General features: G+C 39.5%; 1 protein-coding gene across 1 annotated transcript; it reads left to right on the top strand.

Annotated features, from left to right (window-relative positions):
* The first annotated feature begins 290 nt into the window (after window positions 1-290).
* LOC116354803 (zinc finger protein OZF-like) lies at window positions 291-15,019 on the top strand. The gene is made up of 2 exons (XM_031796478.1): window positions 291-584; window positions 10,783-15,019. The coding sequence occupies exons 1-2, from the start codon at window positions 389-391 to the stop codon at window positions 12,069-12,071; spliced, it is 1,485 nt and encodes a 494-aa protein (XP_031652338.1). The 5' UTR covers window positions 291-388; the 3' UTR covers window positions 12,072-15,019.
* Window positions 15,020-15,659: the final 640 nt, after the last annotated feature.

Genomic DNA, 15,659 nt, shown 5'->3' with positions numbered 1-15,659 from the left:
ATGTAAGGGCTCGATTCACTTTGTATCGCTGAAGCGTTATAAATTGCACGATAAGGTCATTTCCGATTCAGCCGACAAATGCAGCATTTATTGACAAATGCAGCCTTTATTGTGGATGCACTCTCTGCTAACATGGGAACATTGCCTTCAAATTCAAATTCATACCTACAGCACTGTCTTATTTTATGTATGGGGTGACCGGCTTCACACTCCAGTACAGTAGTTGGGGGTGTAGGCAGTAGGCACCGTTCAGTTGGTTGCCATCTGCCAAACAAATTTAAGAAGAAGTCATTCTGCAAGACATTTCCTGTTTCTCGAGCACGGATCCGTAGTAATGACAGCAAAATAACCACATTTTTTTTCTCCACTCATCCATTTTCTCACCAAAATGTCTAAACTACAACAGATCAATGTGTTTCTCAACGAAACATTAACAGCAGTTCCTTTGGAGATATCCGTGGTAGTTAAAAAAACGATCGCAGAGTACCAGGAAGAAATCTACCGTTTGAAACGGGCGAATGCACGTCTACGAAGACTGCTGGATTTGGTTTTCAAGCCAGAGATAAAGTTGCGTAGATTAGCAGGTATGTGACGTCTCCGTTTGACATTCATTTTACATTGTCGCCTAATACAACCTTTTTTTTAAAGTATTCGGCAATCATAATTTATTCGAAAAACACTGCTTCCTTCATTGGCCGCAATAAAGAAAGTTCGACAAAAAAGAAAAATCCACCCCTGTACAACGGAAACTTTTTTGTTGTTGTCGATCTTCAGAAAATGTCTCCTATATCTGTTAGTTAATATACCTGTCGCAATATTTTCTTGTTACGACATTGCTTTTTGTCGAATTACCCTGGGTCAATGGAAACCAGCCTACTGAGTACGGTTACATGCACTCAATGATGCCATTATTGTGAATAGTCCGTTTAATATAATAGCTTGATTTCAACGTTTAGGGCTACATGCTTTGCGAGAATGATGTTAACACTTTATTAATCATTCGTCCCATATTTGTTAATGTTATAGTAAGGTACTGCAGGAATGTCTACCAATGGCATGCCCATCTTTTTGTGAGACATTACACTTGTCACTCGAAAACATTTCGAAAGTATTTATGAAGTAATAATAGCACTCACTTTAGATTAGGGACTGCAACAATACTTTACTGATGATTAGTAAATGGTTTATTAATGTGGGCGTAATGATTAATACATGGTTTACACATTTAGAAATGGCATATACATGTTTTATTATAGACTCTTAAAATAAAGTGTTAGCAGAACGATTTCCCTAATCTTGTTTACATGGACACATCTGAAAACAGGGATTTTGATAAATGGACAAAATCAAAATAATCGTTCTACCACTTGGGAAGCCCATTTGATTGAATTTGGACATAGACAAGTTTTCAAACAAACAAACATTATAAGGTGCATACTTTTAAGTTTTTCTGAACTCACTTCACTTGCACATTTATTTTTTATTTAACCTTTTTAACTTGGCAAATCATGAGGGAGGCTTGCGCTGCTGGCACATGTGCAGATCAAATACACCTCTAACTCCAATTCAGCTGGTCCCAATCATTTGAAAGATTGCTCAGAAAACCAGGTGTTTTAATATGCGTATGCTTACTTCTATTATGACTTTACGCCGATTTAAGATAAGCAGAGTAAGGTGTTTACATGAGGGCAATTCCACGGTTACGGAATTTCTCTGAGACTCAGATTTTTCACTTAAAATGTATGCCAAACACACACCATTGATTTTGAAGTTTAAGTGAAGTGCATTAACACCCGGTAAGAGAATTTCATCATTGGTCCCTGATCTATACTACACAGAAATGCATAATTATGGATACGAATGTCATATAGTAGAGTACAGTATAGTTTAGCACATTATAGTGTACTCAACTAGAGTGCTCTACTGTGTACTGTACTGAACTATACTCTACTTCTCTTCACTGTGCTCTACTGTACTGTAATGTCCAAACGTGTCTATGATTGATTCAGATTTGGTCCACGTCTATGTTTGGGCCAAATGAAGGCTAGACCAGATGTCTGTTGACACTGAAATCAGGGCTGGTCTAGATCGAACCAAAAAAAAAGATGTCTGTGGACGCTGAAACCAGGGCAGACTGACCAAATTTAGACAATTTTTCGATGTCCAGTGTCAACTGTGCTCAGTGGGTAAGGATGCGGGTTACAGTAAATGGAGAGAGAGAGGGCTCATGGGTAGGTGTCAGTAAGAGCTGTGAGAGGTGACATTAATAGGAGAGAGAGAGAGGCTTAGAGGGAGGCGTTATCCAGACTTTTCACAATCTTACTTTGACTTTCAAATAACAGTATGCCAGTGGAAGGGAGAACAGTAGCAGGAGACCCAACTATGATTAAAAAAAAATTGACTCTTAGCTTTCATGAGACAATTTGACATGATCCTATGAACTTCACGTTCGTGCTCATGTGTCCTTTTACAGAGAAATGACCATGACCAATGCCATACTCTGCCTACTGCCATAATCAGTTTAATATTGAATTATTAGTTTGCATGTGAACATAATCAATGAGCTTGCTGCACCTTTCTACTGGCACTTTTCATCAGCAAACTGCTCTAAATCAGAGATGCATCTAATGCAACAACAAAAAACATCTCTAGCTTAAACTGACGGATTTTGATGGGAATTTCTTTAATATGTTAAATTAGATTCAAGTAGGTTCAACCGACTTCAAATACGCTGGTCTCTGTATGTGGAAATCAAGATGTGTTTGTTCATGATCTAAGGCACGTGCAAAAGACGGAAGTACATGCAATGTACTTATGTGATGCATGCTTACTAACTGAAGTCTTGCAGGTGTTTACATGGTTTTGCGCATGTGCCAGGCAATTGACATTTCAAAGGCAGTACCAGCGCTCTAAACAGTTGGGTAAATAATACTTTCCTTTTTTCCTTTGGATATTTTGTCTCAAATTTCTACCGCACAGACAACAGGTAAGTTCAAATGTAATAATGTATAAAGAATTTAATTCTATATGCAAAGCAACACCTTCAGGACTTAATTAATGAAATTCTTCTGGAGCGCAAATATTATTGAAATTGTATGGAAGAAAGCTTGGTTGCTCCCTCACAAATTTTGTATCTCAAATAAAGTAAAAGAAATTCACAAAAATCTTGCACAAAACATACCCTTGCAATAACTTGGGTGGCAGCAGGTAGCCAACGTGGAGCTTTGGTTGAAAGGTTGCTGGATCGAATCCGTGAGCTGACAAGGTAAAAATCTGAGCAAGGCAGTTAACCCACTGTTCCCTGGGCGCTGAAGATTTGGAGGTCGATTTAACCTGTTATGGCTGCGATCTCCGTACAGGGATCAACATCAGGGGAAATTTCAGAGTGACAACTAAAAATACAACTTTGTAACATTAAACATTCTTGAAAATGCAAGTGTCTTACACCCTTCAAAAGATTAGAATCTTGGTAATCAAACTACGTTTTCCAATTTAAAATAGCTATTACAGAGAAGAAATCCCATGCTTTTGTTTGAGAAGAGCAATCAACAACAGAAACATTTTCCACCATGACAGTTTTTACACATTCACATCTGAAGGTAAAATTATGACTTACTTTCTGATATCTTGCTCTTATTTCTCTTCCTGAGGGTCCCAGTGATCAAATGAATTGCCGTTTTCTTTGATAAAATCCATATTTATAGCCTAAATCGAAACATTTTGTAAACTGTTTGTGCTGTGAATTCCATCTCTATCAATTTTTTACAGAGCATTCGACGTGATCATTTGGATAGAAACATGTCTGTGAGTATAACAGAACTCATATGGCAGGCAAAAGCCTGAGAAAAAATCCAACCAGGAAGTGGGAAATCTGAGGTTTGTAGTTTCTCAACTCAGCCCCCATTGACGATACGGGGTGATATTAGTTATGTTTCACTTCCCAAGGCTTCCACTAGATGTCAACAGTATTTAGAACCTGTTTTGAGGATTCTACTCTAAAGGTGGGGCTCATACGGGCTTTTTGAGTGAGTGGTCTGGCAGAGTGCCACAGCCTCGGTCTGGCACACTCACGTGAAAGGTAGCTACGTTCCTCTTCATTTGTACAGACAAAGGAATTGTCCAGTTGGAACATTAATGGAGTTTTATGTTAAAAACATCCTAAAGATTGATTCCATACTTAATTTGGCATGTTTCTACGGGCTGTAACGGAACTTTTTGAACTTTCCGTTCCGCGCGAACTGAACGCGCTTTCGGATTTGTTTACCAAACGCCCTAACAAAAGAAGATATTTGGACATAACTGATAGACATTATCGAACAAATCAAGCATTTAAGGTGGAACTGGGATTCCTGGGAGTGCATTCTGATGAAGATCATCAAATGTAAGTGAATATTTAAAATGCTATTTCTGAGTTATGTTGACTACCCAATATGGCGGGTATCTTTTGGCTGCTTTGTTGTCTAAAGGATGTACTCAGATTATTGCATGTTTTTTTTTCTGACACAGAGGTTGCATTAAGGAGAAGTTTATCTAAAGTTCCATGTATAATAGTCGTATCTTTATCAATGTTTATTATGAGTATTTCTGTAATTTGATGTGGCTCTCTGCAATATCACCGCATGTTTTAGAACTACTGAACGTAACTCGCCAATGTAAACTCTGATTTTTTTATAGAAATATGAACTTTATCAAACAAAACATACATGTATTGTGTAACATGAAGTCCAATGACTGTCATCTGATGGAGATCATCAAAGATTAGTGATTCATTTTATCTTTCTGCCTTTTGTGACTCCTCTCTTTGGCTCCTCTCTGTGGCTTGGTGGTGACCTAACATAATCGTTTGTGGTGCTTTCGCTGTAAATCCTTTTTGAAATCAGACACGGTGGCTGGATTAACGAGAATTGTATCTTTAAAATGGTGTAAAATACTTGTATGCTTGAGGAATTTTAATTATGAGAGGTTAAATAGACATTTTTAATTTCATCAATAAGACCCATGTATTTCGAATGGATGATTGTAATATGTTATTATTCAAATTAAAACACTACTGAATTAGTCGTTCATTTCGTCAATCTCTATGGTAAATGTTATATACACAAAAACAAATATTTGAAATCTGTCCCCAAATGCAATATTTTTCCACTTGAAATCCAATATTTAATAAAATCCATAGAATTAGTCAATAACCAAAAAAACTATTCTTGCAACTCTATCATAGATTTGTACAACTGTAACTCCTGGCCTTTATTTTGTTCATTTTAGGTACTTTAACTTTTGAAAGTCAATTCTTGTGATTTATTTTTTATTTCTACAGTGAATATAGACGTGTAGTGATGTCCTATGTTTGTATTGTATTTTTTTTTAGGACCTTTTATTTAACAAGGCAAGTCAGTTAAGAATGGGCTGGCATATTCTACAGACAACGAACACGATTGCATTTTATCAAGACTCAACCCTAGTTGAATAGAACTCTGCCCGTGAACCAAAGTATCTGAGCGCCCCCACTCTTTCCGAATACGGGGCTCTGCAAAGACACTTTTGTGAGTCAACACATACTCGTCCGCCAAAACCGCAGCTTCAGCGACATTCTTTACTTTCTGTTCGTTAATATACGTGGCAATACGATCAGGAATTGTGTCCTTAAATTGCTCTAACATAAATCAGGTCACACAGCCCTCACAACTGCCGAGGCGGAACACCAGCGATTGAACTGTAAAGATAATTGTCGTGCAAACTCAACATGAGTCTGTTTATCATCCCTTTTTAAAGTTCGAAATCATTGGCGGTAAGCCTCAGGGACCAATTCATAAATCTGTAACACAGCGGTTTTAACCTTATCATAACTGGCACTGTCGTGTACACTAAGAGCTGAATATGCTTCCTGCGCTTTACCAGCCAGCACACACTGCAACATTAAAGTGTGGTCAGAATCAGGCTAACTCCTAGCGTCAGCAACACGTTCAAACGACGAAAAGAATGTCTCAGGGTCCTTTTCATTAAACTGAGGCAATAACTAAGTTCCCAACAATATCAAATGTGTCTGGGGCACGACCAAAAGAGGAACGACCCCTAGGTCAATCTGGATCACCTTCCCAGAACAAACTCTCCCCTGAGATCTTTCCTTCCCTAACCAACTCTATCCGTTCTTGTTGCAACTTGATTTTAGCACGCTCCATATCTTGTTTAAATGCCAATTCCTTTTTATACTTTACATGATCTAGCTTCTCACGATCATGCTCCAGCTGTAACAGAAGCAGTTCTTTCTGCTGTTCAAAAAGAAGACTACTAGGGCTAACCGATGGAATGGCCATTGTAACGTTATGGGGAAACGGCGAGTCCTCAGCAGAGGCTGGGCCCAGTGGTAACTTCAAGAATACCACTTTCCATCAGATTGGCCTTCAATATCAACCTAATAGAATTCTTTAGACGTTTATCACTAATTTCAACCTTGTAGTGTTCAGCGACCTTCAACAGCTGTTCTTTAGTACCTAATTCTAACAATTCCTCTGATAGAAAGCAAATGAACTCATCTACATAAGACGCCATAGTCACAAAAGTCTCGCTCTTCCCGTCTGCTGAGCACACCAGACCACAACCCGAGAAATGACAATCACCCTGAGCAGCACAGAAGAGAGATAAGATACGGAGCTTCCCAAAAACCTACAAAAGCCCTAGTCTTCGTGCGGATTTGCAGTGGGAATTTACGCACTGTAGCCTGCTGGCAAGGAAAAACTCCCCAGCATGCTGGCAAATTCCACCAAGCTACGGATGTGCCCCCGAGACAACTGCTCAGTCCACAGACACCACACAAAAATAACAAAGATTAACCATGCCCAACATATTCCAAAAAATGAAACACGTTGCTAAGCCTATCAGGCGAAAAAGGCTATAGCTCCGGGTACCAAGTTCCACTACCCTACCCAAATCTCCCACCGAGGTACACAGCCGATTACTCACCTCAGACTGACGTCCCAACAGAAAGTAGAACAAGAGTTTCCAGGCTAGGCAGGGCCTGGAAACTAACCATTATACTCTCTCCAAAGCTGCACACAAACCAAACAACAAAGTCAACCAATACTGGCCCTATCAAACTCAAACAAAATATGCAAACCAAACACGTACCTCCACGGTCTCCCAAACCAATACGTTCAAATATCCCGGATGAGCTCCCACTTGTCACGAACCGGCTCAAAGCCCGTAACAAAAGGGAGACAACGTGGAGATAAGGAGTAACAAAACATATATTTATTGAATAAAGTAAACTAAGTACAATATACAATGGTGTGTGTAATCAGTAGTGTAAGTGAGTGTTTTGCATGAATGTGATATTGCAGGGTGTTGGAGGTGCCAAAGCAAACCATCAAAAGGCCACCAAGATACACAACACAATCTGTAAAGGTGTCTGCATGGAGAGAGTCTCCTCCATGAATGGGGAAGTGGTGTATTTATCCTGGGAGACACCGGGCCCAGGTGTTTCCGATGTAGCTGACGAACCTCCCAACTCCGCCCACCAGCATCCTAATAAGGAAACAAGAAAAAAGAGAGAATACGGCAGACAGAATGGGAGGGTTGTCACAATACCCAAGGAATATGGCTACCTACAGTGGGGCAAAAAAGTATTTAGTCAGCCACCAATTGTGCAAGTTCTCCCACTTAAAAAGATGAGAGCCCTGTAATTTTCATTTTTTTATTTTATTTTATTTATTTATTTTACCTTTATTTAACCAGGTAGGCAAGTTGAGAACAAGTTCTCATTTACAATTGCGACCTGGCCAAGATAAAGCAAAGCAGTTCGACAGATACAACGACACAGAGTTACACATGGAGTAAAACAAACATACAGTCAATAATACAGTATAAACAAGTCTATATACAATGTGAGCAAATGTGGTGAGAAGGGAGGTAAAAGGCAAAAAAGGCCATGATGGCAAAGTAAATACAATATAGCAAGTAAAACACTGGAATGGTAGTTTTGCAATGGAAGAATGTGCAAAGTAGAAATAAAAATAATGGGGTGCAAAGGAGCAAAATAAATAAATTAATTAAAATTAAATACAGTTGGGAAAGAGGTAGTTGTTTGGGCTAAATTATAGGTGGGCTATGTACAGGTGCAGTAATCTGTGAGCTGCTCTGACAGTTGGTGCTTAAAGCTAGTGAGGGAGATAAGTGTTTCCAGTTTCAGAGATTTTTGTAGTTCGTTCCAGTCATTGGCAGCAGAGAACTGGAAGGAGAGGCGGCCAAAGAAAGAATTGGTTTTGGGGGTGACTAGAGAGATATACCTGCTGGAGCGTGTGCTACAGGTGGGAGATGCTATGGTGATCAGCGAGCTGAGATAAGGGGGGACTTTACCTAGCAGGGTCTTGTAGATGACATGGAGCCAGTGGGTTTGGCGACGAGTATGAAGCGAGGGCCAGCCAACGAGAGCGTACAGGTCGCAATGGTGGGTAGTATATGGGGCTTTGGTGATAAAACGGATTGCACTGTGATAGACTGCATCCAATTTGTTGAGTAGGGTATTGGAGGCTATTTTGTAAATGACATCGCCAAAGTCGAGGATTGGTAGGATGGTCAGTTTTACAAGGGTATGTTTGGCAGCATGAGTGAAGGATGCTTTGTTGCGAAATAGGAAGCCAATTCTAGATTTAACTTTGGATTGGAGATGTTTGATATGGGTCTGGAAGGAGAGTTTACAGTCTAACCAGACACCTAAGTATTTGTAGTTGTCCACGTATTCTAAGTCAGAGCCGTCCAGAGTAGTGATGTTGGACAGGCGGGTAGGTGCAGGTAGCGATCGGTTGAAGAGCATGCATTTCGTTTTACTTGTATTTAAGAGCAATTGGAGGCCACGGAAGGAGAGTTGTATGGCATTGAAGCTTGCCTGGAGGGTTGTTAACACAGTGTCCAAAGAAGGGCCGGAAGTATACAGAATGGTGTCGTCTGCGTAGAGGTGGATCAGGGACTCACCAGCAGCAAGAGCGACCTCATTGATGTATACAGAGAAGAGAGTCGGTCCAAGAATTGAACCCTGTGGCACCCCCATAGAGACTGCCAGAGGTCCGGACAGCAGACCCTCCGATTTGACACACTGAACTCTATCAGAGAAGTAGTTGGTGAACCAGGCGAGGCAATCATTTGAGAAACCAAGGCTCTCGAGTTCATCATAGGTACACTTCAACTATGACAGACAAAATTAGAGAAAAAATCCAGAAAATCACATTGTAGGAATTTATTTGCAAATTATGGTGGAAAATAAGTATTTGGTCAATAACAAAAGTTTATCTCAATACTTTGTTATATACCCTTTGTTGGCAATGACAGAGGTCAAACGTTTTCTGTAAGTCTTCACAAGGTTTTCACACACTGTTGCTGGTATTTTGGCCCATTCCTCCATGCAGATCTCCTCTAGAGCAGTGATGTTTTGGGGCTGTTGCTGGGCAACACGGACTTTCAACTCTCTCCAAAGATGTTCTATGGGGTTGAGATCTGGAGACTGGCTAGGCCACTCCAGGACCTTGAAATGCTTCTTACGAAGCCACTCCTTCATTGCCCGGGCGGTGTGTTTTTGTGGGAGTGGAGTGGCTGTGTGAGAGAGAGAATGATGGGATGGGCTGAGGGTTGGGATGTGGAATTGGAGACAAGTGGGAGTGGAGTTGCTATGTGAGAGAGAGAATGATGGTCAAAAGATAAAGGAGGAAAAAAAAGTCAAAATAAAACATAAAAAAGTACATTTGAATGACACTATGTGGCAGTATTTTTACAACTAATGCCGGATTGCCTGAGGCTGATGCCGTGCAGGTGTTTGAACACATGCATATACACACACTCTCATTCAAATAAACACATACATGTAATTGCCAGACATGCACACAAACATAAAGTAGGCATTGCTGTTATGATTTCAGTTGTCCTTTGCTTCATTTAATTTTTTTTGCATTGTTGTTTTCTTCTGTCTTTTCCTTTTTTCTATTTAGTTCATTCTCTTGGTTGTTGGTGCATTGGGGGCTTTTGGGGGTGGGGAATGGAATTAGTTGTATTTTTTTGACTGTGGGAGGGGTCTCGAATGGGTGAGGGGCAGCTATTGGGGAACTGTGGGGGGGGATCTTGGAGGGTTTGGGTTTCACAAGATTGTGATCATGAAAAGGAAACTGACATATATTTTATATCACTATTTTGCACACGCACCCTCACACATAAGGATGCCTCTGTTGTGCAAAGACTGATACATGTTTGATAGTGTCTTGATGCTGTATTGTTTGTCCTTCATGTTCTAATACTTTAATGTTACCCCTTCCTTGTGTTTTTTGTAATAAAAAACAGTCACTTCTTTGCAAAGCTGTTCCCTATTTCAGTCACCTCTTAGGTCACGTTAGCATGGGTAAAATCAAAAACGCCCTAAAGATTGAAAAATATTGCATCCGATAAATGCATACTATAAAACACAGAAATGATCTGTATAGTATGTTCTTATAGTATATTCCTACCAGCGGTGGTCCTTACCTGTGAGTGTTCAGCTCAAGCGACTCAAGTGTGACGTGTAAATCCAGCATACGAACAAAACTTGTGGGAGTTGTAGTTCACATGACAATTTTTGCAACTTTTTGAGAACTTCAAGTAATATGTATCAGCTATAAGTAAATTCATTCACAAATATAATTTTTAGATATATCTTAAATGACATGTTTTTAATGAATAGGATGATCCAGACTTTGAAGCCCCATCGTATAGGTAGTAGCCCTATTTGTGTTTTCATTAAATGTCTTCCTTTCTCCTTCCCTCCAGACCTCCAGCAGCTCACTCTCACTGGAGAGGTTGTTAACCCTGAGCAACAGCACTATGAGCAGGAATGGAGCGCCAGTTTGGGGCCCGTGGAGTCTGATGCCGAAGAGTCTATATGGAACTCTATCAACATTACAACTGTAGAGAACCAAACAGAATTTGATGGTGAGCGCTACAGAGAGTCCGACTCAACCAGTGAATATCAGCCCCCATCGGAAGTAAATCCAGAGAGTGACAACGACGAAAGTGATCATGTAAAAGAGGATGAAGTGGAGAATAGAATACGACTGTCACGGTTAACGCCTCTTAAATCAAAGAGAGGAAGAGGACGGCCAAGGAAAGAAGCCAGGGAGTTGCCTGATCTGAACTGTGACTTGTGCGGAAAATGCTTTGCGACAGTGGGTGGTCTGAGAAGGCATCAACAAAATGTGCACGGTGAAGAGAGACCGAGAGAATGGCCAAAGAAAGGAAACCGTGAGTTGCCTGACCTGAAATGTGATGTGTGCGGAAAATGCTTGGCGACAGCACGTAGTCTGAAAAGGCATCGACAAAATCGCCATCTTGACGAGAGACCAAGAGGACGGCCAAGGAAAGAAACCAGTGAGTTGCCTAATCTGACATGTGACGTTTGCGGGAAATGCTTTGTGACAAGACGTGGCCTACAAATGCATGGGAAAAATAGGCACAGTGAAGAGAGACCATACATGTGTGACATATGTGGACAAGGTTTCGTCCTGAACTGCTACCTGATCCGCCACATGAAGACTCACACGGAGGAGGGACAACATTGTTGTACCATATGTGGCAAATGTTTCAATCACAAGAATAACCTGAAAAATCATATGGGTACTCATACAGGGCCGGCTTTTAAATGTGATTTGTGTGGAAAATGCTTGACAACAAAAGGAAGTCTGAAACTCCATCAGCAAAATCACACTGGGGAGAAATCCTATCCGTGCAAAGAGTGTGAAAAATCCTTCAGCATAAAGGCAAGCCTGATATTGCATATGAGGACTCATACAGGGGAGAAACCATTCCGGTGCAAAGAATGTGGCAAATGCTTCAGTGACAAGGGAACCCTTACAAAGCATATGATGACTCACACAGAGGAGAAACCACATCGCTGCAATGAATGTGGCAAATGCTTCAGTCTGAAGGGAAGCCTGACTGCGCATATGAAGGTTCATACAGGGGAGGGAGTTCAATGTCATTTGTGTGGAACTCACTTGAAGTTAGCATCAAGTCTGAAAAGACATTTGCGAACTCACAGAATAAGTATTCACAATGACTAATTACAAGAAACAATGCCCCTTGTGTAAAATGAGTTAGATGGAAGAGACTAATAAGAGGACATACCACTCAAGTATGCTCTTGGTAAAAAGTACACTCCGCAATCTTGGAATCTGTTCAATGGTCATTTCAATTCATATAACTTACTCATTGATTGTTGAACATTTTTATTTTGGGGGGAAAATTTATTTATTTAAATGTCCTGTATTTAGGTAAATTTTCCCATTCTAAATAAACTAATGTGGCAGCTTATTATGATAATTAAGTCTGCTACCAGTAAGAGTAGTAACACCAATGATGGCAACACCAAGGATACATTTTAGGTCAATGAGGAATTTCTGAAATTGAGGCCACAGATTAAAAAATCTAAGGTCATTAACCCTTTAAAAATAATGCATGTGATATGGTTAATAATTTTTCCCATAATGTAATTTCCTGTAAATTAAATTGAGTAACACCAAGAGACACCAAGTGATCAATGGAATCCTCAAAATATATTGAATACTAAAAGGATGTGATTGGCTAATAATTTTGTTTAATATAGACACCTCCCCCGATAACAATGGAGGGAATGCTCAAAGTCCTAGCAATGAGTGATTTTCAAGGTGTTCACACCAATTACAAAAACCTGAGGGACACATGTTATATTGATTAACAAAATTATTATTGATCTACAGTACCTTGTGGTGGTTAATTTCTGTATTATCAAATGAGGAAAGACAGACTTATCACACAAGTCAGAGTTATACTTAAACTGAATCTTTATTAGTGAGAGCTCTGTAATAGTGGTGGCTGGTCGACGAACCACCCTCAGATGAGGGTACAAAGGCTACTGAAATCTTTTATAGCAAAGATCCACCCCCTAGTCTACACAATAAACAACAGATGTGTGGAACGGGTCACAAGGTGAGACTTGATAAATGAGAATGGAGTATCCCGCAGCCAGATAGCATTTGCTAGAAATTCTGTTCTTATCATTCAGTTTGGCCCCTAAGACGAGGCTCCCATCTCATTCCTGGTACTTCATAGCACAAAAACACCAACTCATTCCAATGGCATAAATCAATTGTCAACTCCAGATACTCGCATCTCAAGTAAAACCTCTTCTTGACCACACGCCTGGGGAGTGAGCATCTAGGTCATACACTATCCCAGGATAAGTGCAACATCAGAGATGACATACAATGGTTCCAGACACTACCCCACGCATCTGTTGTCTCAAACTGGAATTGTTAGTTAGATTACTTGTTCGTTATTACTGCATTGTCGGAACTAGAAGCACAAGCATTTCGCTACACTCGCATTAACATCTGCTAACCATGTGTATGTGACAAATAAAATTTGATTTGATTTGATTTGAAACCTTATCTCCCCCAAGGCCAAAGGAGGGAATAACTGGACTTTTTTTCACATTTTCTTGTGTTACAGCTTGAATTAAAAATGTATTAAATGTAACTTTTTTTGTCACACAATACCCCATAATGTCAAAGTGGATTTAAAAGCTGAAAATGTCTCGAGTCAATAAGTATTCAACCTCTTTGTTATGGCAAGCCTAAATTCAGGAGTAAAAATGGAAGCCTGTACAAAACAAAATGATTCCAAAACATGCATCTTGTTTGCAACAAGGCACTAAAGAAATACTGCAAAAAATTTGGCAAGCAATTCAATTTTTGTCCTGAATACAAATGTTTATGTCTGAGCACATCCAATACAACACAGCACATTACTACCACGTTACTACCACTCTCCATATTTGCAAGCATAGTGGTGGATGCATAATGTTATGGATATAAATGAAGATATTCAGTATAAAAAATGTACTGAATGGAGCTAAGCACAGGCAAAAACATAGAGGAAAACCTGGTCCAGTCTGCTTTCCACCTGACACTGGGAAATTAATTCACATTTCAGCAGGACAATAACCTAAAACACAAGGTCAAATCTAACCTGGAGTAGTTTGCCAAGAAGATAGTGAATGTTCTCGCATGGCTAAGTTCCAGTTTTGACAAATCTGCTTGAAAATCTATGGCAAGACCTGAAAATGATTGTCAAGCAATGATCCACAACCAATTTGACAGAGGTTTAAGAATCATTTTTGAAAGAATATTGGGCAAACAAACGTTGCACAATCCAGGTGTGGAAAGCTCTTAGACACTGACCCAGAAAAACTGACAGCTGTAATCACTGCCAAAGGTGACTAACATGTATTGACTCAGGGGGTTGAATACTTATCGAATGAAGATATATTAGTGTTTTATTTGTCATACTTTTTACATAAAAAAAAAAAAAATGATTTAAATTTTTCTTCCACATTGACATTGTAGATATTTGTGTAGATCTTTGACAAACAATGATAATTAAATCAATTTTAATCCCACTTTGTAACACAACAAAATGTGGGAAAAGTCAATGGGTGTGAATACTTTCTGAAGGCACTATATATAAATATATGAAATACTTTTGTTTAATTTCTAGCATTCTAATAGATATCTCTAAATCCCCCAAACATGTTACTACTGAGACTAGCCAAGTTCTTTAAACGATGCATAATCCTATAGTTTTGCAGTATAAATGACTTGCATTGTGTTTAATCATTGATAAACAGTTCAATATAAACAAAAACATGTATGATGTGTGACTATTTGTCATTTTAAAGTGTTTTTCATGGTTACAAAAGGTGTAGGGTGCAAATGCCCAGGAATTCATTAATGACTCAATTTATGAATGCACAACTATCTTACGCTATCATATTCCAAAATATAAGATATTATTACTCAGTCGTATAGAAACAACAAGAATGAAAACAAGCACTGAATAGCTTCAAAATATGTTAAAAATGATCGTGTGGATGTCAGTCTTTGTATCTCAAATCAAATTTATTTATATAGCCCTTCGTACATCAGCTGATATCTCAAAGTGCTGTACAGAAACCCAGCCTAAAACCCCAAACAGCAAGCAATGCAGGTGTAGAAGCACGGTGGTTAGGAAAAACTCCCTAGAAAGGCCAATACCTAGGAAAAACCTAGAGAGGAACCAGGCTATGTGGGGTGGCCAGTCCTCTTCTGGCTGTGCCGGGTGCAGATTATAACAGAACATGGCCAAGATGTTCAAATGTTCATAAATGACCAGCATGGTCGAATAATAATAAGGCAGAACAGTTGAAACTGGAGCAGCAGCACAGTCAGGTGGAAGTATCTATAGTGCTGCCTAGGTATTTGAGAGGAGCTAGCCAACATTCTTCTAGCCCCATCTCTCAGCTGTTTACTAAAACATGGAACGGGAACGACATTTAGTTGTTTTTCGAATTGCAGTCTAAAGCTTTAAGGTGGGTATTAATATATTCCTAAACCTGCTGAACCAGGTTGTGAATAAAAGTTTGTCTGGCATTTTAAGACCTATTAAGTAAGTGCAGTGTCAAGATGAAACCACATTCCGCAACATCGGTCGTGTAGTTCCAGCTACATTTGTCCATCTCAAACGCATGGGAAAGAAAGCGCTGAATAAAACCATTACAACTTTACAGAAGAGTCTCAAAGAGCTTCAAAAGCAATGTCATCTTGATGATATGGTTTGATGACTGGCTAGGTTAT

The sequence above is a fragment of the Oncorhynchus kisutch genome, linkage group LG18, assembly GCF_002021735.2.
Source record: "Oncorhynchus kisutch isolate 150728-3 linkage group LG18, Okis_V2, whole genome shotgun sequence".
NCBI classification, from domain to species: domain Eukaryota; kingdom Metazoa; phylum Chordata; class Actinopteri; order Salmoniformes; family Salmonidae; genus Oncorhynchus; species Oncorhynchus kisutch.
Note: the sequence above shows the minus strand (reverse complement) of the source record. Positions and strands in the feature narration are given on the sequence as shown.